Genomic DNA, 25,182 nt, shown 5'->3' on the forward strand with positions numbered 1-25,182 from the left:
TCTGCAGATTGACACCTCCATCAAGATAGGGTGAGACATACAGTTCATGAAAAGGGAACAGTTGTGGGTTTCAGTCCATGGTTGTTGCTGGAGAGCAGGAGTATTTCACCAGTCTAAGAACAATAAGTTCCTTACCGGAGTGCATGTCCAAAGCCAGGGAAATGGAAGTGGTGAGTGGGGGAAATATTTGGGCTGAAAGTCCAGAGATATAGTTTCCTAAGTTGCCTGCTGCTTCTATCTGTCAGAGAAATCTTACATCTTTGTTGCCAGTTATCCTCCCATCACTGGCTCCAGACAACTGAGGCCTGAAAATGGGGAAAGGCTGCACCTTTCCCAGCAGAGCTGCCAAGGGCTTTGGATGCTGTTGGGGGAAACAATTAACCAGGGGAAAGCCACAGTGACTGAGTCTGGCTCTGTGGCTCAGAAGGGAAGAGGGAGGAAGAGGAGAGCAGTGGAGAGAGGGGATTCAATAGTTGGGGGATGTTGGATTCTGATGTTTTAATCCAAGATTATTTCAGAAGTCAGGAAAAAGGCACAAAACTTGTTAATAGAACAAAGAGAGAGTTGAAAACAGAGCGTGATAGAGGTCTACTAGTTGAAGAGAGGAAAAGTCAAAAGATCTAAGAACTAAGATGGTGCTGGCCCCGTGATCAGCTCTTTTATACTACAGAGGTATGGAAAATTCCACTCAAATTTATAATAAGAGACAATCAATGAGAAAGCTCTTATTCAAATAATGCAGTAGCAAGAGAAATATCCAGAATCATACCAATATAACCACTATGGAATATATTAAACAGCTGTATATACACACTATGGTCACTAGGAAGCATAGTAAGCAGTTACTTGAAAATATGTAATTGTATAAATACAAGCAGACAATTAATTGTTAAACTTAAAAAAAACTATTCAACAGTGAGATCCAACAATCTCTCCTCTGATACTAAATCACACATTTAGAATCATTACATCCAAAAATTCAGAGGCAGGGAAACTTGTGGTATCTACGTTAAATATAAAATGATCAAAAACAACTTGAGTTCTGAAAATTCAAAAGGAATATATTCTTCTAAGTATTCATAGGATTGTGTTATGGTTGGGCAGATTAGTAGGCACACATGCAAGTTTGAACTATTCTATTAATGATCAACTTTAAGCAAGTGAAAAAGATGTCAATTATGATAAGGCATATTAGTATGAATAATATGACTCGTACTATTGAGCAACTCCAGCCTCTGAGATTTAAGTGAATCCAGTCAAAGAAATCCCATCCATCAGATTGATGTATTTTAGCTGCTGCTTTGCGGATATGATAGACAAATTAGTTATGTCTTCAGACTCATCAGGTATGTAAGTACAATGCTCCTTGCCTATAACTGTTAAGAGAAGATCTAGTGCCATATGATTTTGAAGAACCATCCTACACGAGGTGACCATTTCTGCTGTTACATTTCCTAAGGCATCAGCAGTGTCATTGGCTACTCTTTATAAAGCTGCAGCAACATTTTTAATCTCTCTTATTAGATTAGACTCAACTTTGTCATTGTGCGAAGTACAGCTGCAAAACCAATGAAATGCTGTTAGCAGCTGACCAGAAATGCAAAGAATAGTGTTTTTTACAAAATAACTGCAAATAAAAAGTAATTGCTACAGCATACAAATATAAAAGTACTGAGACAGTACAATATTGGTGCAATACTGCTTAGTGCTGTGATGAGAGGTTCAGCAGGGTCACAGCCTCAGGGAAAAAGCTCTTCCTGTGCCTGCTGGTGCAGGAGCAGAGGCTCCTGTAGCACCTACTGGATGGGAGGAGAGTAAAAAGTCCATGGTTAGGGTGAGATAAATCCTTGATAATGCTTTTTGCCCTGCCCAGGAGCGTTTATGGTAGATATTTTCAATGGTGGGCAACTGGGTGCCGATAATCCACTGGGCAGTTTTCACCACCCGCTGGAGTGCTTTGCGGGCTGATATGGGACAATTGCCATACCACACTGAGACGCAGTTGGTGAGTATGCTCTGAATGGTACAGCGGTAAAAATCTGACAGTATCCTGGGACAGAGCTGAGCTTTCTTGATGCTCCGCAGGAAATAAAGGCACTGTTGCGCCTTTTTGACCAGGATGGAGGGGTTCGGGGACCAGGTGAGATCCTTGGAAATGTGGACACCAAGGAATTTGAAACTTGATACACGCTCCACTACAGCTCTTGTTGATGTAGATGGGGACGTGGGTATGGCTCCTAGCATGCCTGAAGTCCACAATGATCTCCTTAGTCTTCTGGGTGTTAAGGGCCAGGTTGTTGTCGGCACACCACGTGGCCAGGTGCTGGACCTTGTCACTGTAGGCCGTCTCATCATCCCCTCTGATCAGGCCAACCACGTGATGTTGTCTGCGAACTTCATTATGGAGTTAGAACCATGTACAGGAACGCAGTCATAGGTGAAAAGGGAGTACAGAAGAGGGCTCAGCACACAGCCTTGAGGCACACCGGTGTTCAGGGTGAGAGTGGAGGAGGAGAGGTTGTCTAACTTAACTGATTGAGGTCTGTTAGTCAGAAAGTCCAAGGTCCAATTGCAGAGGGATGAGCTGATACTAAGCTGGTGAAGTTTGGCGATCAGCTTGGAGGGGGTCACAGTATTGAATGCCGAACTAAAGTCAATGAGCAGCATTCTGACGTAAGAGTTGGGGCTGTCCAGGTGGGTCAGGGTGGAGTGAAGTGCCGTGGAGATGGCGTCCTCTGTAGACCTGTTGGTGCGATAGGCAAATTGATGGGGGTCCAGGGTAGTGAGCAGACAGGATTTCAGATGTGATAGAACCAGTCTCTCAAAGCACTTTGCAATGATGGGGGTGAGTGCAACTGGGCGGAAGTCATTCAGGCCCTTGGCAGTGGAATGCTTCGGCACTGGCACAATGGTGGCAATCTTGAAGCTTGTGGGGACAACTGCTTGGGCCAGGGACAGATTTAAAATGTCCGTGAAGACCCCGGCCAACTGCCCTGCAGAGACTCTGAGCACACGGCCAGGTATTCCATCCGGACCAGCTGCCTTCCGTATATTCACCCTGCTCAGGGTGGCATAAACATCGGAGGTGGAAAGTGAGAGAGGCCGTTCACCAGGTGGGAGATCCACTTTGAGGGTGACCTCCTTGTTCTCTCGGTCAAAGCGAGCGTGGAAGTAATTGAGCTCATCAGGGAGGGAAGCAGAGCTGGAAGGGGGCACAATACTAGGAGGTTTGAAGTCTGTAATGACCTGTATGCCATGCCACATGCGCTGGGGGTCCAAGGAGTTGAAATGCTCCTCGATTCTCTGTTATACTCTGTACAACACTATAAAATGGAAATAAAATTGATGCAAAATGATCTTCTGAAATGTCTTGTTTACTTCTTGACTCAGGAGGTAAAAGTAAGGTGTGTGTATATGCCGCATGGGAGGGAAAACAGGCCCTAAATAACAAGATCCCAACCAATTACGTGGAAAAGAGTTGTAGGCATCATTTCTGCACATTAAGTACTATTGTTCCATGAACTTAGACCATTTCTTATTATGTGGCAGGAGCTTTGTTGAATTGTAGTATTTTTCTGATCGCTAATGAAAATTCCCAAATCATTAACCTATTTAGTATAATATAAAGGTAACTGCATGAACTATGCCTTATTGAAATGGTACCTTCTGCACTCATACAAAAGGTAGCTTTTATAGTGAACACATGTAAAGATCTAATGGCTTTGTCATGATATAGAGATTACCCAGGAAAAATACATGAGTAGTCAGAATGATATGATTCCCTAAATCATGTTGATTATATTTACAGAAATGATCCAATTTAAGATAGTATGTTGTGGGTATACTGGCATCTCCCTTGTATCTCCCATTGTATTCTTGTATCTCCCTTGAGAATAATGAATTACAGGCATAATGTCAAAATCACCATTGCTGGAATGTTTAATGAAGAAGGTGTACATTTGTTCTGGAACTGCAGGAATACCTAGCATTTGTGAATATTTTAGAGTGCGCTGTATATACTGACATACCCAGCTAGAGGCATTAATGGCTTCAGCAAATTCATGTGATACTCGCAAGTATACATTGAGAGACATCTAAACTGACACATTGTGAGAAGGGAAAATTGGCAAAAATATAACAGTAAAAAAAACAGTACAATAAATTTCATAATGTCCAGTAGTTGGTGACTAGCTTGAAGTCTTCTGGCTGGTTAGTGATTTGCTCATTGTAGCCCAGCAGCGTAGGCACTCATTTAGAGATTACTAGCATATTAATCACAGTGTGTGTTGTCCTATCCGAATAGCACTTTAGCTCACTTGTCTGGTGTGTATCCACTTACTTTTGCTTTCTACTTTCACTGCTAAGTTAGCAATTAACATCACCCGATAAGGACCTTCCTATTGATCTCCCACTGATGCCTTATATGGTTTCTTAATCAGGACCCACTCGACAGTATCCTCCCTCTGTTGGATCACTCCAGATGGCAGAAACCTGTTGAGAAGCAGACTGTACAGTTTGGGTTAATTTCACACAATAGTTAACTAAACTATCTGCTGTAATGTGTATATCAGCTTCACTGAGATTGCGGACTCCTGGCAGTGACATAGATGTCTTGTTACTAACTTCAATGGTATTAGTTTGGTTTTCTTGTTTGGGATTACTCAGATGTTACATAAGACCATAGGAAGAGCCATAGGCCATGGCACACCTTCCTCATCATACTTAGTCGTCGTTATTTTGGAGTGGCTTTTACATTTTAATACAGCAACTTCTGATGGCAATTGTATGACATCCATAAGTTCTTGTACTAGTTGGTCATTCTAGACTGGTGTTCCTACGGCCCTAAGAAGTCCTCTTTGCCTCCATAAGTTTCCAAAATCATGAGCAACTCCAAAACCATATCGAGAAGCAGAGCAGAGATGAGCTAATCTTCCTTCTGCCAGTTTACAGGCTTCAATCAGAGCTTTCAGTTCTGCTTATTGTACAGAATCAGTGGCCCATCCAGCCACTCAAATTATTCTCTCAATCAGTGTACAGTATCAGATCTGGGTTTGATAGAGGCAATTCTTTGTAATAACTTGCATCTTCATGGCAGGTCATTGTTCTTCCAGTCATGGTCGTCATAGTTTTATATGTCCAATGGTAACAGTGTAGCTGGATTTGTTGTACCTCAGTTGAGACTGCCATCATGTAGCTGTGTTTCTCATTGACATACAATGAGACACACAATGGTTTACTTGTGTCAGGAATTCTCAATGCAGGTGCAGTACACAACATCACCTTTAAAGTTTGAAATGCTTTCAGTTGTTCTTCATTAAGAATCACAGGATTGACTGAGCACTTACTGTTTTCAGCAGGTTGTTGAGTAGTTGAGCAGTAGTTGATGGATCTGCCACTGGAGCGGTTAGCTCGTCAATACATTGGTGAGCAATGGTCTCATCTTCAGTCCTGCATGTCTTCACTCCCTTTGTCTTTATTTGAGCAAGCTGTGATATAGTGGTCAATCTTTGCCCAGACACAGACTGGCAATTAGGAGAGTCATAGTCTGTGCCGAAAACACTAACTGTTCATTTCCATAGATGTTGCCTGACCTGCTGAGTTCATCCAGCATATTACGTGTGTCAATCTTATTGCTTCGTTACCATCATCCTCATTTGAGTTGCTAGTAACCGTTGTAGAGTCCATGTCATGTCCATCCTGTAGTTCTATGGAGTTCAGATGGTGATGCTGTCTGTGGGCACTGTTCAATATAGGCAGTAATTCCTAGTTCAGATGCCAGGACTATCTCTGGGAACTGTCTGATGTAGGGTATGTTTCCCAGGGTGGAGTACCAGCAGTAGCATCATAGGCCACATCAAATGAGCACTGCTAGCAGGTATGCCCACTTGAAGTCGTGGCTGCACTGTTGGAAATGGACTCAGTCCACTTTGAAACTCCATGCACTGCACTTCAGTTCAACTACCCAGTAGTTTTTGTTTGCTCATTCAGTTAATACAAGGATTTGTTCTTTAGACCTTTTGCTCTCTCTATCCTACCGGTTTTATAGTTCATCACAAGTTTTGCATTTCTTTAGATTAGTAAAAGACTTTACTCGTCCCATTAGCTCTTTAATTCACTTGCACATTTGATCAAACCAACCATGCGGTCTTATCTCTAAATCACTAACAGCCATTCCAGGTTTTTCTTTTCCATTGGGCATTATCTGGTTTTCAATAAGCTTAACACTGTTGGTATATTTTAGCCAGACTTCTTTGTTTATTTTATCAAACTGAGATGTTTTATTCAGCTAAGAACTCTCAGTAGATTTCACAACTTTGGGCATTATTTTGTTTCAATCTTAATTTGTACATTCTTTTGCTACTTTGACCATGATCTCAAAATATCAATAGATTACAACCAAATAGATTGTCCAGCTACCAAAATAGATTGCCTGGCAACCGAATAGATTACAACTGAATAGATTGTCCAGCTACCAAAATAGATTGCCTGGCAACCGAATAGATTACAACTGAATAGATTGCAACCGTTGGGTCATCTTGCGACTGATGGGTTGCCCTGTAACCAAATTAATGGATTGCAACTGACAGATGGTACAATTGATATCTTTACTATGTACCAATAGTTTGCCAGGCATCCGAAATAATTTTTCCTGCAATTGAAATGAATTGCAACCAATATTTTTTATATCTGTTTTTTTTTACAAAATAGTATTGTAGTAGTCCTCAATCCTAATTTCCAGCCAATGATATTGAAGCCAGAACTAAGTTTTCTGTCAGATAAATTGGAACAGAAGACGTTCTTACCCCTTTTGTTTAGGCACCGACAAATTTCCACTTTGTCTGTGATTATTCCAAATCCTTAAACTTTGCAATATCCTGCCGACTATGCCAATTGTTGGATTCTGATGTTTTAATCTATAGTTCTTTCAGAAGATAAGAAAGAGGCCAATAACTTCTTGTTGCATGATAGTTTTGTTAAGTGCTAATAGAACAAGGCAAGTGTTGAAAATGGACAGTGATGGATGTCTACTAGTTGAAGAGAGGGAATAGATTTTTTAAATTGCTAACTGTACAGACCTCGGATGTAGTTGTGGTTCTCAGCTGTAGCAGAGTGAAGCGGGAATATTTGATGGTTTCCATTGGAGCTGCTTGCACGAGTCACCTCCTGGGTAAATTCCTGGGGTCAGAGAGGATATACCCCAGGTTACTATGGGAAGTGAGTGAAGAGATTGCCACACCTCTGGCAATGATCTTTGCATCCTCAATGGCCACAGGAGTAGTACTATTAGATCGGAGGATGACAAATATTAATCCTGGGAATTATAGACCAGCGAGTCTTACATCAGTGATGAGCAAACTATTGCAGACAGAATTTGTGAGCATTTAGATAAGCATAGTCAGCATGGCTTTGTGAGGGGCAGGTCATGCCTCGTGAGCTGGCTGAATTCTTTGAGGATGTGACGAAGCACATTGTTGAAGGTAGAACAGTGGATATGGTGTGCATGGATTTCAGTAAGGCATTTGTCAAGGTTTCCCATGGTAGGCTCATTAAGAAAGTCAGGAGGCATGGGATCCAGGGAAAATTGGCTGTGTGGATTCAGAATTGGCTTGCCCATAGAAGGCAGAGGGTGGTAGTAGGTGGACCCTATTCTGCTTGCAAGTTGGTGAGCAGTAGCATTTTACAGGGATCTGTTCTGGGACCTTGTGGTCCTGATAAGTGACTTGGAAGAGGACACAGAAGGGTGAGTTAGAAAGTCTGCAGATGACATGAAGGTTGGTGGTGTTGTGGGTAGTGTAGAAAGTTGTCATAGGTTACAATGGGACATCGATAGAATGCAGAGCTGGGCTAAGAGGTGGAAGATGGAGTTCAATTCAGAAAAGTGTGAAGGGATACACTTTGGAAGGTCAAACTTGAATGTAGAGCACAGGATTAATGGCAGAACTCTTAACATTGTTGGAGGAACAGGGGGATCTTGGGGTCCATGGCAAATATTATTCCCTTGTTCAAGAAAGATAATCGTGGGAATTATAGACCAGGATTTAATTTTAACTTTAGAAAGTCCATCCATTCATATGGTAAAATGATAAAGATTTGGCCCAGAGCTTGCACGAGGCTAACTTGACCTCTCATCACAAACTTCACTGGGATACTAGAGGAATCCCCAGGGAAACAACCAAGTTGGCAATTCTAGGTGCTTTAAGACTGGAATTTCAGAAGGAGTTTGGAGCTGTCCAATCATCTGTGGCAATTCTAACAGGAGTGCAGGACCACATGCATGACCCCGTCTGATGCCCATAACTCGGGACATAAAAATGATCATTTTTCATCTGAGACTGACATTTGAGAACCAATGGCCTCACAGCTAACTGGTGTAACATCATATGGTATTACAGCATAGAAACAGGCCCTTCAGCCCTATTCGTCCATGCAGACCAATATGCCTATCTAAGCTAGTGCCATTTGCCTGCATTTGGCCTGTACCCTCTAAAGCTTTGCTATCCATGTACCTGCCTAAGTGTTTTTGAATGTTATAATTGTACTTGCGTCAAACACTTTTTCCGGTAGTGTGAAGAAGTTGTCCCTCAGGTCCCTTTTAAATCTTTCCCTTCTCACCTTAAACTAATGGCTTCTAGTTTTTGATTTACTTTTCTTCTGGGGAAAAAGACAGCATGCATTTATGTTATCAATACCCTTCATGGTTTTACATGCCTCTGTAAGGTCATGTTTCACTTTAAATTCTTTCTTTCTTTTCTAAAATCAGATCCGGGTTGGCATTCATTCTGGACCCGTCCTGGCTGGAGTGGTAGGACAGAAGATGCCGAGGTATTGTTTATTTGGTGACACAGTTAACACTGCCTCAAGGATGGAGAGCCATGGATTTTCCCTGGCAATCCATCTCAGTGCATCAGCGAATAGGTAGTGGAATCCAGCAACTCTGCTCCTGCTTCAACTCACCTACAAGACCACCTAGGCTCCCAACTCCCAACTTCAACTCATCTAAAACATTGCTGCCTGCACATTGGCCTGGTGCTCACCCATTCACATTGACTCCCAGATCAACACAGCCTCAAGCTTCAATTTTCTCAAATCCTTTCGTGGGCTTATCCTCCTCATCACATTCATCTTCTCCGGTTCTGCTGTCTTCTACTTTCAAGATTGGGATTGAGAGATCTTAGGGTACTGTGAGTAAGGGCTACAGAGAAACGTGCAGGAAAATGGAGTTGAGGTAGAAGGTTGGCCATGATCTTATTGAACACCAGAGCTAAAGTCCCACTCTTGCTTCTATTTCCCATGCTCATTTGTACTTCTGCAATCACAGTCCTCTTCCAATTCTTGCCAGCTGTGCATCTTTGATCTTAAGTCTTCTACCACATAATACCCCTTACAGAATTATTTAAAGAGAAACAAGTTGTTCCTCATTTTCTGGCTACTGCATTTTCCTCCGCACTGTTGAAATAGTTTATCTGGTCATGTTATTGGTGGTTATGGAATGGTAATGTCTGCACGTTAGATGTGGCAGTTCTCATGAATGACTACACTACTTTGGAACATCCAAAAGTCATGAGGAGCACCGTAAAATCACAAGTCCATCATTCCTGGTAAAATATGTACATAAGGGTCATCTAACAACACAAATTGTTGTAACAGCACTGTACTCTCTTACAGAGCACTGCAGAAGAAAGGTTTTGAAATAGAGGAAAGGGGGGCGATTACAGTGAAAGGTAAAGGAAAGATGATCACCTACTTCCTTGTCCAGAACCTGGGTGCCACAGAGGAAGAAATTATGGGACAGCCATTGACAGCCAATGGAGAGAATTCGAACGAAACTGCTGAGAGCAGCAAGGGGAAATCAACCCATAACGGTGAGTTTAACTGGAGGCGTAACGGTGCTGACATACTTCTGAAAATTGTACACAGAGGCAATAGAGCTCCAACATATTTTTCTCCAACACATTACGGATTCTTCAGCAGCAGGAGTTGAATAAATAATCAGACTTGTACTGGCCTTGAATACCATGAGCCTTAGCAAAATGCAAAACTTCCATCATCCTGAAACTTCGTATCTGACACTTAGTCCATAGATCATCTCAAAGATACTACGGTGAGATAATACTTAAGCAACATGTACTGCATCCATATGGAATTAATCCACCTGCCTTTCTTTCTCTATTTAAGGCCTCTTCATTAACATTGTAAAAATGGCATTTTATAAAATGCATTTTTCCTAATACCTCAGAATAGATTTACAGGCATTGATATTGCTCAAAAATCACTGATTAATTGGAAACCGTGATGAATGTAGATCACAGTTTAGAAGGTGGCTCACCACCACCTTCCCAAAGACAATTAGAGATGGACAGTAAATGCTGGCCTCGCCAGAATCCCGAAATGAATAGACAAAGATCTCTTTTTACATCAGTGAACATCATAATCAGTAATTAATGGTTTCAACCCTACCCTGTTCTTCAAATTGCAGATCAATATAATAATATAGAAACATAGAAACATAGAAAATAGGTGCAGGAGTAGGCCATTCGGCCCTTCGAGCCTGCACCGCCATTTATTATGATCATGGCTGATCATCCAACTCAGAACCCAGCCTTCCCTCCATACCCCGTGACCCCTGTAGCCACAAGGGCCATATCTAACTTCCTTTTAAACATAGCTAATGAACTGGCCTCAACAGTTTGCTGTGGCAGAGAATTCCACAGATTCACCACTCTCTGTGTGAAGAAGTTTTTCCTAACCTCGGTCCTAAAAGGCTTCCCCTCTATCCTCAAACTGTGACCCCTCGTTCTAGACCTCCCCAACATCGGGAACAATCTTCCCGCATCTAGCCTGTCCAATCCCTTTAGGATCTTATACGTTTCAATCAGATCCCCCCTCAATCTTCTAAATTCCAACGAGTACAAGCCCAGTTCATCCAGTCTTTCTTCATATGAAAGACCTGCCATCCCAGGAATCAATCTGGTGAACCTTCTTTGTACTCCCTCTATGGCAAGGATGTCTTTCCTCAGATTAGGGGACCAAAACTGCACACAATACTCCAGGTGTGGTCTCACCAAGGCCTTGTACAACTGCAGTAGTACCTCCCTGCTCCTGTACTCGAATCCTCTCGCTATAAATGCCAGCATACCGTTCGCCTTTTTCACCGCCTGCTGTACCTGCATGCCCACTTTCAATGACTGGTGTATAATGACACCCAGGTCTCGTTGCACCTCCCCTTTTCCTAATCGGCCACCATTCAGATAATAATCTGTTTTCCTATTTTTGCCACCAAAGTGGATAACTTCACATTTATCCACATTAAATTGCATCTGCCATGAGTTTGCCCACTCACCCAACCTATCCAAGTCACCCTGCATCCTCTTAGCATCCTCCTCACTGCTAACACTGCCACCCAGCTTCGTGTCATCCGCAAACTTGGAGATGCTGCATTTAATTCCCTCATCCAAGTCATTAATATATATTGTAAACAACTGGGGTCCCAGCACTGAGCCTTGCGGTACCCCACTAGTCACCGCCTGCCATTCTGAAAAGGTCCCCTTTATTCCCACTCTTTGCTTCCTGTCTGCTAACCAATTCTCCACCCACACCAATACCTTACCCCCAATACCATGTGCTTTAAGTTTGCACACTAATCTCCTGTGTGGGACCTTGTCAAAAGCCTTTTGAAAATCCAAATATACCACATCCACTGGTTCTCCCCTATCCACTCTACTAGTTACATCCTCAAAAAATTCTATGAGATTCGTCAGACATGATTTTCCTTTCACAAATCCATGCTGACTTTGTCCGATCATTTCACCGCTTTCCAAATGTGCTGTTACCACATCCTTGATAACTGACTCCAGCAGTTTCCCCACCACCGACGTTAGGCTAACCGGCCTATAATTCCCCGGTTTCTCTCTCCCTCCTTTTTTAAAAAGTGGGGTTACATTAGCCACCCTCCAATCCTCAGGAACTAGTCCAGAATCTAACGAGTTTTGAAAAATTATCACTAATGCATCCACTATTTCTTGGGCCACTTCCTTAAGCACTCTGGGATGCAGACCATCTGGCCCTGGGGATTTATCTGCCTTCAATCCCTTCAATAATGACGATGAAGATTGCAAAACCATTGTTGCTATGAAATATGCTGACAGTGAGGATGAACCTGCAAGTGGCTGCACACTTTCTGGTAATTTGCACATACGTTACACACATACAATACAGTGTATACAGCTATATTCCCTACAGCGAGGGTGCCTAAGACTTTTGCACAGTACTGTATTTTTCAATGTGGAGTGGAGAGTGAGTTTGTAAATCTGGTGGGAGCAAAGGATGTTGGAAATAGCAAGAATGGAGCGCTGCGGAAGGGGTGTGGGACAGGTGGCAGAGGAGTGCCAGAGGCGGGGCATGGCATGGATACAGACACACCCAGCCCTGGGATACCAGGCAAGGTAATCTGATACCAAACAGTTGGTTTACTGATCATTATAGAATGTCTCTCTGGTTTTACCCACTCCTCCCATCTCCCTTCTCCTTTTCCCAACCATGATTCCCCTTTCCCTGCCCTCTTTCCACTCTCAGTAGGCACCCATATCAGACCCACATTTACCATTACCCACATGTCATGAAATTTGTTTGCTTTTTTTGCAGTAGCAGTACGGTGTGTTATGTACCCCATAACTGGGTTGCCAAACCAGCAGAAATGGATCACTTAGTTGGAGTCTGGTTAACAGAAACTAATAAAGTTTTATTAAAGAAATAAGCAACACAGTACTCTAATCGTAAGGATATAAATGCAACAGGTTAGCAATGATAAAACACACATGTACACAGAACTAAGGTAATAGGAATCAATCAAGCTCTATCGCAGTCTAGGGGTAAAATGATCAGTCTCAAGTGACGCAGAGTTCAGTTCAGCTTAGTACAGTTCGCAGTAATCGTTGTTGTGCCGTTGGAGAGAGGGGGAGAGAGATAATATGCAAATCTGATTCAGACAGACCTTTGATGTTCTTCGCAGTTAGCTTTCGGGCGAACCCTTTTAATGTCTTCTGTGGTCACCGAATGTGACCCCTCCATTCCAGATACAACCGTTCTTCCACCGTGAAGCCAGCACCCAGGCAAGGGCGGACACACACACCAGGTTCCCGCCGATCGTACCTTTTCACCCTGTGCGTCTATGGTCGGTTCCCGCGACCAGATCTCCAAACTCCCACCAACTTGTGGGGGCGCACCGCTCTTCCAGGGTTTCGTTATCTCGTGGTGTGTCGTGCCTTAGCGAACCTGTTCTTTTTATCCCCCTGCTGGGGTATCGCCTGTCCATCAAACTTCAAACAGTTCAGGTTCAAACAACCGGTCTGTCAATACTCTGAAATGTGTTTCTTTCTTGTTAATCTCTCTCCTCTCTTATTAGCATTTTGAATGTTTCTCCATTGTCTCCCTTATCTCTCTCATCAGCACCAATCTTCTGATAACTTGGTTTATCGTCACACCCCTATCCTTCAAAGGATTTTTACCAGGGGTAAAAATTATGAGCATGAATACATTATTAGGTACACACTAATATACAGGGTCATCAGCTATAAGGCTAATACAGAGAACCTTAAGTTTTCAACACCTTGACAGACAGTCAGCAATCACACTTTCTGTTCCTTTTATATGTGTTTATTTTAATATCCTCTAAGACCAGGCTCCAATTTAGCAACCTTTTGTTTTTATCCTTCATAGTGGCCAAAAACACTAATGGGCTGTGATCAGTGTAAATTATTAGTGGTTTCCGTCCCGGACAAATATAACAAAGGTCGCCCCACACAAACTTCGCATTCTTTGGCAACAGTTTAGTAAGAGGGAGGGTAATATCCGCAAAGTTTTTGCAAAACTTCCGATAGTACTCCACCATCCCCAAGAACCTACTCAGGGCTCTCTTGTCTGTCGGGTTGGGGACTTCAGAGATAGCCTGCACCTTAGCCTGCATCGGTGCCAGCTGCCCCTGTCCTACCACAAATCCCATATAAGTGACCTTCGCGTGGCCAAATTCACTTTCTGTGAGGTTCACTGTCAGGCTGGCTTCAAACAGCTTTTTAAACAGTTCCTCTACTGCCACAATGTGCTCCTCCCACGTGTCACTCCAGACCACTAAATCGTCAACATACGCTTCTGCGTTCCTTAGCCCTTTTGTCACTGAATTAATCATCCTATAGGGGTGTTGCTTACTAGGCTAACCTGATGTGACAACAACACCATGTCCCGGCTCTTTGCATCGCCTCGGGACATCCGGAAATACGTGTGCGTGCTGGTTAATTATCTTTCTCAGCGGCTCGCTCTGTTCGGGGGTTAAGTGAGAGAACTCATCAGCAAAGTTGGCCAAAACAATAGAGTTCTCCCATCTGGTTGGCACCATACTTATCTTTTCAAAATGGGTTTTCCCCTTATCAGGTGGCACCCTAGCCTCATTAATTTTCGTGATAACACCGACTAGGTCCGCTTGCCTATCGTGGTAAGCTGTTAGCATATCAATAGCCTGTAACTGTGTTAGCTCATGTCTACAATAGTCAGTAGCATCCTTCCTCCTGTGTGGCCAGTAAAACTCTTTCATGATTCTATCGACTGTTTTCCTCACCCCAAAATGTCCACCGAGGGGTATCTTGTGGGCCAGGTTAAGAATCTCATCCCCATAAATTTTCGGCACCGCCCCCCATTCCTCATCTGCGGGCATGGTACTTGGTTTCCATTTCCTCCTTAGTACTCCCTCCTTCACATAATAGCCCACTGGCTCCCTTTTTAATTCTGCTTCAGAGAGAGCTGTCTCCATCAAAACCATCAGCTCCTCGTCTCGCTTCTGTGCCTGTATAAATTCCTTCCTTGCTAATGATAAGTCTACCTCAACTTCCGTTTCACTATGCCCCTTCTCACTTTCTAACCCCTTCTGGTACAAGGCTGGTAAAAACGTCTCAGCTAAATCTACATTCGCTTCAGCAGCCTTTCTGGACATGCACCAAGTCACTGCGCAAACGGGATAAACCTGTGAGTCCATGGACGGGGTCTCAATGCTGGCAGGCTGGCTTGTCAGTTTTACTGTTGAGAACACATTTCCGCCGGCAAGGTCATTACTGAGTAAGACCTCCACGTCTTCCATCGGTAATTCGGGCCTCACCCCCATCGTGACCGGTCCGGAGACCAAGTCGCTTTTTAGGTGTACCTGGTGCAAAGGTACTGCTTCAGTCCCTTTCCCAATGCCCTTTTATCACCCTGACCTCCCCAGTCTGGGTCTCTGAACTAAAGTCTAACACACTCTTTAAGATCAATGACTGACAAGCTCCAGTGTCTCTCCAGATCCGTACTGGAACTGGGTTTAACCCCTCCTTCACTGACACCAATCTGGCCGAGATAAACTTCTCGCGCCCTTCCTGAACATTATCAGACCTCTTCTCCCCTAGCGGTTTGTTTGCCAGCTCAATACAGCCAGTTGGAACCGTTGTTTTTCCTTTCCCCATCTCCTTCTTTGGGGCAAAGCACCTGGACGCAAAGTGACCGGCTTTCCCACAATTATAGCATATGACCCCAGGAGACTTCCTACCAAACTGCTCCCGGTCTTCCTTATCCTTCTCGCTAGTCCCCGGCTTACTTTCTGGCTTTTCCGGCGGACTCTGTCCGCCTTCTTGACTACCCTTCCGGTAGCTTTTACTCGGGGTAAACTTCGCTTTGTGTGTCAACGCGTATTCATCCGCTAACTTAGCAGTTGCGGCTAAGGTTTCTCCCTCTCTCTCATCTAGACAGGGCCTCATACCTTCAGGGACACAATCTTTAAACTGCTCAATCAGTATTAGCTGTAGCAGTCTGTCATAATCCCCACTGACCCCTTTCGAGGCGCACCAACGCTCACAATACATCTGCATCTCACGGGCAAACTCTAAGTACGTGCTTCCTCACATTCCGGAACCTCTGCCGGTATGCCTCCGGGACCAACTCATAAATCCTGAGTATCGCGTCTTTCACCACATCATACCTCTGGGCATCTTCTGCGGACAATGCCAAGTAAGCTTGTTGAGCTTTTCCTTTAAGTACGCTCTCAAGCAAAACAGCCCACTTATCCCTCGGCCAGTCCTGACTTGCAGCGACTTTTACAAAATGGAGAAAGTAACGATCAGCATTGGCCTCCTCAAATGGGGGATCCAGCCTAACCTCCTGGGTTGCCCTGAACCCTCCACCTTGGTTCGGCACGGGCCCCTGCGCTAGCATCATACTTAACTTCTCCAGCTCAAATTCCCTTTCCCTCTGCTTCTCTCTCTCTTCTCGTTCTAACTGCCTGTCCCTCTCTTCTCATTCCAGCTGTTTTACATAACTTGTGCTCGAGTCTCAATTTTTCCATCTGCAGCTGTACTGCTTCTCCACCAGGTTTGCCCATAGATACCACCTCCAGCTCCCCTTGGGGAAACACACTTTTAGATACGTAATGCTCTATGATAGCTCTGTGCATCTCCGCTCTCCTCATTGTCGACTTCCCCATAAAAAGATTCAACCGTATGGCAACAGTCGCCAACTCTGATTTCCTGGCATCCTCTAATGCCTCCAAGGTTGGCGCCTTTAGAAATTCCTCAATCTCCATTTCTACTGTTTTCCCTTTCTTTCTTTCGGGAATTTTAACCCAATCAATTTACCCAGTCCCAAATTTGGCGTTCAAAATCGCAGACGAGATCCCCACTTATGTTACGTACCCCATAACTGGGTTGCCAAACCAGCAGAAATGGACCACTTAGTTGGAGTCTGGTTAACAGAAACTAATAAAGTTTTATTAAAGAAATAAGCAACACAGTACTCTAATCGTAAGGATATAAATGCAACAGGTTAGCAATGATAAAACACACATGTACACAGAATTAAGGTAATAGGAATCAATCAAGCTCTATCGCAGTCTAGGGGTAAAATGATCAGTCTCAAGTGACGCAGAGTTCAGTTCAGCTTAGTACAGTTCGTAGTAATTGTTATTGTGCCGTTGGAGAGAGAGAGAGATAATATGCAAATCTGATTCAGACAGACCTTTGATGTTCTTCGCGGTTAGTTTTCGGGCGAACCCTTTTAATGTCTTTTGTGGTCACCGACTGTGACCCCTCCGTTCCAGATACGACCATTCTTCCGCGGTGAACCCGGCACCCAGGCAAGGGCGGACACACACACCAGGTTCCCGCCGATCGTACCTTTTCACCCTGTGCGTCTATGGTCGGTTCCCGCGACCAGATCTCCAAACTCCCACCAACTTGTGGGGGCGCACCGCTCTTCCAGAGTCTCGTTATCTCGTAATCTCGTGGTGTGTCGTGCCTTAGCGAACCTGTTCTTTTTATCCCCCTGCTGGGGTATCGCCTGTCCGTAAAACTTCAAACAGTTCAGATTCAAAGCAACCGGTCTGTTAATACTCTGAAATGTGTTTCTTTCTCGTTAATCTCTCTCTTCTCTCTTATCAGCACCAATCTTCTGATAACTTGGTTTGTCGTCACAAGTGCAATGCATAAAACTACAATGCTGTGCAAAAGACTTAGGCTCTCTAGCTATATATATCTCTCTAAGACTTCTACACAGTACTGTAGTTCGCAATTAAGCCATTCACCCAGATTACAAAGCACTTGTTCACAAAGTAAGTAAGATTGTAATTATTAAAATTATCCAAACTATTAAAAGGTCAAAACGACATAGGTCCCAAGAGACATTGTGATCTCTATTTGTGAGATATTAAAATTGGCAGACACAAAAATTGACGAGAAAGGAATGGACCAGCTTTGGGAGGAGGCCTTTATATCTGGAGAACTGTAACAGGAAAGGAAAGAAGTTCATCATAAAGCTAAACAAGACCTCACATGGCATATTGTAACCAATTCTGAGCATTGCAAGGGTGCAGAGAAGGATTAGCAGAATATAGCACTGTGGTGATTCAGGTTGAATCCTGGTCTTTGGTTTGTGTGAAGTTTGCTGGTTTCCTCCAACATCTTAAAGCACATGAAGTGGTAGGTCAACTGGCCATTGTAAATTGCCCCAAGTGTGCAGTTCACTGGTAAAGTCCAGTGGAATAGAGAAGGACATGGAGAGAATAAAATGTATGCGTCATGATTGTTGCAGACTCAGTCCATCTGGCAGGAGGCTATTGAGAGCAGATCCTGCCCAATTCAGCACCGCACAGCAGGATGGGGCTGTATGAAATCAGAGTCAAAAGCTCAGGTTGCTGGTGGGAGCAGAGACGTGAGGTTTGGCTAATTTTGGCCAGTAAACAATTATATTCAAAGAGAATGAAGGAAGACTGAATGACCTTGGGCAGAGGAAGGCAGGATCTAACATGGGTTTAGAGAGCAGATAACAGTTGCCTTGATGAAGTGAAGTTTACAAGGGATGAATGCTCAGTCTCCCTACAGGCTTGAGAAGCTGGGAGAGGGTCCAGAGTAACAAAAACTCATCTGCCATAACCAAACCCAAAACTCAGGGATTTTCCAGGGTGTAACTCTTTTGTGGTATGAAAGACTGAGCTTCCAGCACATTGCAATGGAACTTCAGAGCACAGTGGTGCAGCTGGTGAAGTGGTTCCACTCAGCTCCAAAGACACCGGCTCAATCCTGGTTCTGGGATGCTGCCTGCATGGACTTCGCACGTTCTCCTTGCGACTGTTTGGAGCTCCAGTTTCCTCCCACATTCCAAAACTGCGAGGGTTGCTAAGTAATTGTTTACCATAAGTTGTCTCCTGTGCGTAGGTGAGCGGTAGAACTTGCAGTGAGTTGATGAGAAAGTGGAGACTAAAACAGGATTTGTGTAACAGGGTGAGGTGTATGGGGTGTCCAGGGAGGGGTAGCACCTCTGGAAAAGGGGCTTGTTGTGTCAATTTTGGGGCAGCTCACTCACCTTTTGGCCCCACTGGACAGTCAGCTCTCGCCCGTGGCTCCAAGTAGCTGTTTGCATGCGACAGCAGCCACATTGTAGCACACCAGTTCAACAGGTGGACTAAACCCGGTGAGGGTGGCTGGTGTGCCTCGAAACCCAATGAGATAGGGACATGCCTGACCTAGCATGTAAAGTCAAGTCTGGTGGACTGGGCAGTTGTGTAACATTTTGTGGAGAGTGAAGGGCATGACAAGGCATTAGTCATGGTCATCTGCTGCAACCAAGGAAGACCCCCAGTTTGCAATGACTACTTGTATCATTAGACCTGGACTTCCGAGTTTGAGAGAGTGGAACTGCCCCAGTGCAGTGGCTTTTCCACTTTAAAAATTCTCCCGCACAGGTTTCCTGTCATTGTTGGATATGTTGTACAACCATTAGTGTAACAGGATGCTTGATGGTCGCTATGCACTATGCGGGCTGAAAGGTCTTTCTTTCTCATGTTACTTGACTCCACATATTCTCTCCCCTATTGTCAAAACTATTGTGGACACACTTAGATGAAGTTTAGTATCCTCTTTAATACTTGCAGTAGCTAAAGCCAATAAAACAAATATACAGTAGATGCCAAATCCCAGTCTCCAAAATGAATAGTGTCATGACGTTGTCCAGAACAGAAGCAGGCACCTTTGCCCTCTAACTACACGGCCACCATCAAATACATCAATTTATTGTCAAAGGATGTAAGAATTATACAACTTTGAGATTTGCTTGCTCACAGGTAGCCACAAAGCAAGAAACCCGAAAGAACCCAAATTAAAGAGAAAAAAAATAAAAGGCCAACATTCGATGCACAAGGAAGGGGAAAAAAAACAAATCATGCAAACATCAAGTTCCTTTGTCCATTTTATTCTCTCCACATCAGGGGCATATTACAGTGGCCAATTAACCCACTAACCTGCACAGCCTTGGGATGTAGGAGGAAGTCAGATCACCTTGAAGAAATCCACGCAGTTACTGGGAGAACATGCAACACATTTCACACACACACCAGTGATCAAGATTGTTGGAGCTGTGGGGCAGCATTTCCACCAGCTGCCCTTTGTTTGCTTATTTTAAACTTCCATACAGGCTGTGGGTGAGATATGGAAGTTTTTGATATTTCGCAAGTGACAAAAGGCCATGGATTTAAAAAAAAACAATTGTTTTGAGTTAATTTTCATTTGGACGGGAATCATTTTTAAAGTATTCGGTTTAGAATGCCAGTATCTCAGAGTCAGGTTAAAGTCACTGGAATATGTCGTGAAATTTGTTGTTTTGAGGCAGCAGCACATTGCAATGCATAATAAAAAGACTATAAATTACAATAAGAAATAAAGTAAAGGCATCCGTTAGTCTCGCGAGACCATGGATCTGCGCCTGGAAAGTCTTCACTCTCTAGGGTGCAGGCCTGGGCAAGGTTGTATGGAAGACCAGCAGTTGCCCATGCTGCAAGTCTCCCCTCTCCACGACACCGATGTTGTCCAAGGGAAGGGCATTAGGACCCATACAGCTTGGCACCAGTGTCATCGCAGAGCAATGTGTGATTAAGTGCCTTGCTCAAGGACACAACACGTTGCCTCGGCTGGGGCTCGAACTCACAACCTTCAGGTCGCTAGTTGAATGCCTTAACCACTTGGCCACGTGCCCACACCAGTAAGAAAAATATTTCAAAAATTAAACTAAATAAGTGCAAAAAATGTTGAGGTAGTGTACATGGGTTCATTGCCCATTCAGAAATGTAATGGTAGATGGGAAGAAGCTGTTCCTAAAGCATTTAGTGTGTGTCTTCAGGCTCCTGTGCCTCCTCGATGGTAGCAATGAGAAGAGGGCATGTCCTGGGCGATGGGTGCTCTTAATGATGGACGTTGTCGGGAAATGCAGTGGAGACTTGATCCAAAAGCAGAGCAGCAGAGACGACTCAGCAGATGACAATAACCTTAATAACAAACTGCAAAATAACTAGCCGTGAGGAGTTAGCAGTTAGTGTAACGCCATTACAGCTTGGGGCATCGGAGTTTGGAGCTCAATTTAAGGGGTCTCTATATGTCTTCCCCATAGAATACGTGTGTTTTCTCCATGATCTTTGGTTTCCTCCCACAGTCCAAAGACATACCTGGTAGATTAATTGGATATTGTAATTTGTCCCATTATTATATTAGGATCAATGAGTTGTCAGGGTTGCTGGGCAGTGTGGCTCAAAGTGTCGGAAAGGCACAAAAAACAAACACAGCAGGCAGCGAGGTAACTGAAGGCTAGGAGCAACTTGTTAAGGCTGACTGTTTCAATGAGGGAACAAGGACTATGGATGAGAGCTAAAGTTAAATTGGCTGCAGAAGATGAATGAGAAACGAGGGGCAGGTGACACCTATTAACTGGGTGGAACCTAACAGGACCCACCCTCCTAAAGCCAGCCACTGACTGCCCAGGACAATCTGGATGGGTCCAGTGGAACTCCTCGATAAATGATGGATCCAAGATGTAACCAGATGGTACCCTAGACCTCTCCTCCAGTCTGTACTCTTCCCAGTTGACCAGGTACTGCACAACCCTTCCATGGTGATGTGAATCCATCAACCGGTGAACCGTGTACACTGGACCACCTTCCACCATCCTAGGTTCTGGAGGTACAGGCTCAGGTGGGTTGGGTCGTGGCTGAAGTCAGAGCTCACCCAGTCAAGAGAGAGAAGAGGAAGGCAATCTTGGCTCACTCCGTAGGATACAGACTGCTGGAGTTCAAAGTCTAAGACGTACTGTGACAGAGTCGCGGTATCATATTGGGGATCCGTCGAAACGTTTAGGCACCAGAATCTGGGGCTCAGAAGGAGCAGGTTGACTGCCACGGGGTTGCTGAATCAAGATGAAGAGCTGGAAGGGAATGGCGAGCAGATGGTCAATGGTTTCCTGCTGCTTCTGGATCATGTGCTCATGTTGAAGAATGACTTTATTCAGGCGAGCATAATCTTCTGGGGTCCATAGAGGGTTTGCTCATCCTGTCAAGGAATGTAGAGGAGGCAGACCCAAAAGTGGAGCAGTAGAGGCAGTTCAGCAGGAATGCTAACTTCAGTAACAGAATGCAAAAATAACGGGCCTCAAGGGGCCACAAAACAAGACAGAACAGAGAAAAAGAAGTATCCTTGAAGTATCCTCTGTGTAGCCTTGATAGATGCTGTCTTTTGAAGATGTCATTAATGCTGGGGAGGCTGGTGCCCATGATGGAGCTAGCTGAGTTCACAACTTTCTGATCCTGTGCAGTTGCCCCTCCATACCGGACAACCAGTTAGTATGCTCTCCATGGTATATCTGTAGAAATTTTCGAGAGTCTTTGGTGTCATATCAAATCTCTTCAAACTCCTTATGAAATATAGCCGCTGTCATGGCTTCTTTGCAATTACATCAATATGTTGGGCCCAGGATAGACCTTCAGAGATGTTGACATCCAGGAACTTGAAACTGCTGATCACTCGTTGAGGACTGGTGTGTGTTCCCTTGATTTCCCCTTCCTGAAGTCCACAATTAATTCCCTGGTCTTACTGATGTTGAGTGCATGGTTGTTGTAGCAACTTCGCTGAACCAACTGATCTATCTCACTCCTGTATGCCTCCTTGTCACCATCTGAAATTCTGCCAACAATAGTTGTGTCATCAGCAAATTTATAGATGGCATTTGAGCTGTGCCTAGCCATGGTCGTGGGTATAGAGAGAGTAGAGTGGTGGGCTAAGCAGGCATCCTTGAGAAGTGCAAGTGCTGATTGTCAGTGAGGAGTTGTTGTTTCCAATTTGCAATGACTGTGGATCCTTGACTTCCTCACCAGGAGACCAGTTGTAGAAGGTGGTACAGAGGCCCAGGTTTTGAAGCTTGCTGATTAGTACTGATGGTATGATGGTCTGAAACGTTGAGCTGTATTCAATAAACAGCAGCCTTCTGTAGACATTGCTATTGTCCAGGTGATCCAAGACTGTGTGGAGACCCAGTGAGATAGCATCCACTGTAGACTTTTTGGTGTAATAGGCAAATTGCAGCAGGTTCAGGTCCTTGCTTAGGCAGGAGTTAATTCTGGCCACGACCAACCTCTCAAAGCACTTCATCCCTGTAGATGTGAGTGCAACTGGGTGATAGTCATTGAGGCAGCTCACCCTGCTCTTCTTGAGCACTGGTACGATTGTCGCCCTTTTGAAGTTGGTGGGAATTTCTAACTGCAGCAGTGAGAGATTGAAGATGTCCTTGAACACTTCTGCTAGTTGTGCACGACTCTACCAGAAGAAGCAGTGTTTTCAGTTGCCTAGAGTTGGAACACGAAATTCCTTCCCTAAATGACTCAATCTTCTTACCACCTTTAATATTTGCACTAAAATTCAGCTATTTAGCCAGCTGTCTTAATGTATGCGGTAGGGTGTTAAATCTGTCTGATCTGGCTCTTGTGAGGCTATTGTGGATTTTTACCTTAAAGGATCTAACAAATGCAAGTTATTATTGCTGTTTGAAACTCAATTAATATTGTTCTGCTCCATTTCTAAATACAATTCCACTGCTCACTTGGCTAACTCAATCAAATAAAAAGCATTCATTTTCTTTATCTACTTCCTATAAATCAAGGGTTCCCAAACTTCTTTTATGCCATGGACCAATAGCATTAAGCAAAGGCTCTGTGGACCCAGGCTGGAAACCCCTGCTTAATTTATTCTAATTGATATTGTGCAGCTGATAATTAATTCTGTGATTTGTGCTTAAATACCCACGAAAACTATAAAATTATCTACCACAAACACAGTTGAGGCCAAATCAATAATATATAAATGTGAAGTTATCCACTTTGGTGGCAAAAATAGGAAAACAGATTATTATCTGAATGGTGGCCGATTAGGAAAAGGGGAGGTGCAACGAGACCTGGGTGTCATTATACACCAGTCATTGAAAGTGGGCATGCAGGTACAGCAGGCGGTGAAAAAGGCGAATGGTATGCTGGCATTTATAGCGAGAGGATTCGAGTACAGGAGCAGGGAGGTACTACTGCAGTTGTACAAGGCCTTGGTGAGACCACACCTGGAGTATTGTGTGCAGTTTTGGTCCCCTAATCTGAGGAAAGACATCTTTGCCATAGTGGGAGTACAAAGAAGGTTCACCAGATTGATTCCTGGGATGGCAGGACTTTCATATGAAGAAAGACTGGATGAACTGGGCTTGTACTCGTTGGAATTTAGAAGATTGAGGGGGGATCTGATTGAAACGTATAAGATCCTAAAGGGATTGGACAGGCTAGATGCAGGAAGATTGTTCCCAATGTTGGGGAAGTCCAGAACGAGGGGCCACAGTTTGAGGATAGAGGGGAAGCCTTTTAGGACTGAGATTAGGAAAAACTTCTTCACACAGAGAGTGGTGAATCTGTGGAATTCTCTGCCACAGGAAACTGTTGAGGCCAGTTCATTGGCTATATTTAAGAGGGAGTTAGATATGGCCCTTGTGGCTACGGGGGTCAGGGGGTATGGAGGGAAGGCTGGGGCGGGGTTCTGAGTTGGATGATCAGCCATGATCATAATAAATGGCGGTGCAGGCTCGAAGGGCCGAATGGCCTACTCCTGCACCTATTTTCTATGTTTCTATATTCAAGAAAGAGTAAGATTTGGCTTTAAAGGCCAAAGGTATCAAGGGATATGGGGGGAGGGTGGGAGTTGTAGTTGGGCAGGATCATGAAAAACAGAGCAGGCTTAAAGCATCAGAATGGCCTACTCCAGCTGCTACTCCCTTTGAATAATTCAGCACATGTAACATGAGTATTTGACTTACAATTTGAGTTAAACATGATTGTGATCATATTTTTATCTTCATTATGAAGGTGGAGAGGTCAGCACATCCAAGTGTAACAAGAGCCCAGAGAATAGTGCAGAGTCTAGGGAAGAGGCTGGAGCAAAGTCAGGACTGGACCTGAATAATGAGGAGCATCTCAATGTGGAAAATGGAAAGTCAGAGTTCTGTGTCATGTTGTAAACAGATTACAGCCTAAAGCCAACTGGGACACAACCTTAGTTTTGTTTTTATCATGGTTTGTGTTGAAAATATAAAAATTAGGTGGAGTATAACATTTTCTGGAGCATTGAAGCATAAGACAAAGTTTCACCCAGACATATTTCTATTGTTTTTCACCATGTAGGTATAAATGACTTGCACATTTCTGTACTGTTTTAGCTGCAAGGCTTTTACTCACTCAAGTGTTTTGTGGAAAATCAGGAATAATAAACATATAAAGCAAATATAATAAATATATTATGCAATAGATTACACTGCAACAACCAATAAAATGCT

At 43.9% G+C, this 25,182-nt stretch overlaps 1 protein-coding gene across 1 annotated transcript in view; it reads left to right on the forward strand.

Moving 5' to 3' along the window:
- The window catches only part of LOC134348727 (guanylate cyclase soluble subunit beta-2-like), a 54,784-nt gene extending 29,917 nt beyond the window's left edge, over window positions 1-24,867 (forward strand). The window contains 3 exon segments of the mRNA XM_063052532.1: window positions 8,762-8,916; window positions 9,667-9,863; window positions 24,716-24,867. Coding sequence (XP_062908602.1) covers window positions 8,762-8,916; window positions 9,667-9,863; window positions 24,716-24,867 — 504 coding nt within the window.
- The last annotated feature ends 315 nt before the right edge of the window (window positions 24,868-25,182 follow it).

This window comes from Mobula hypostoma, chromosome 6, assembly GCF_963921235.1.
Source record: "Mobula hypostoma chromosome 6, sMobHyp1.1, whole genome shotgun sequence".
In the NCBI taxonomy this organism is placed as follows: Eukaryota; Metazoa; Chordata; class Chondrichthyes; order Myliobatiformes; family Myliobatidae; genus Mobula; species Mobula hypostoma.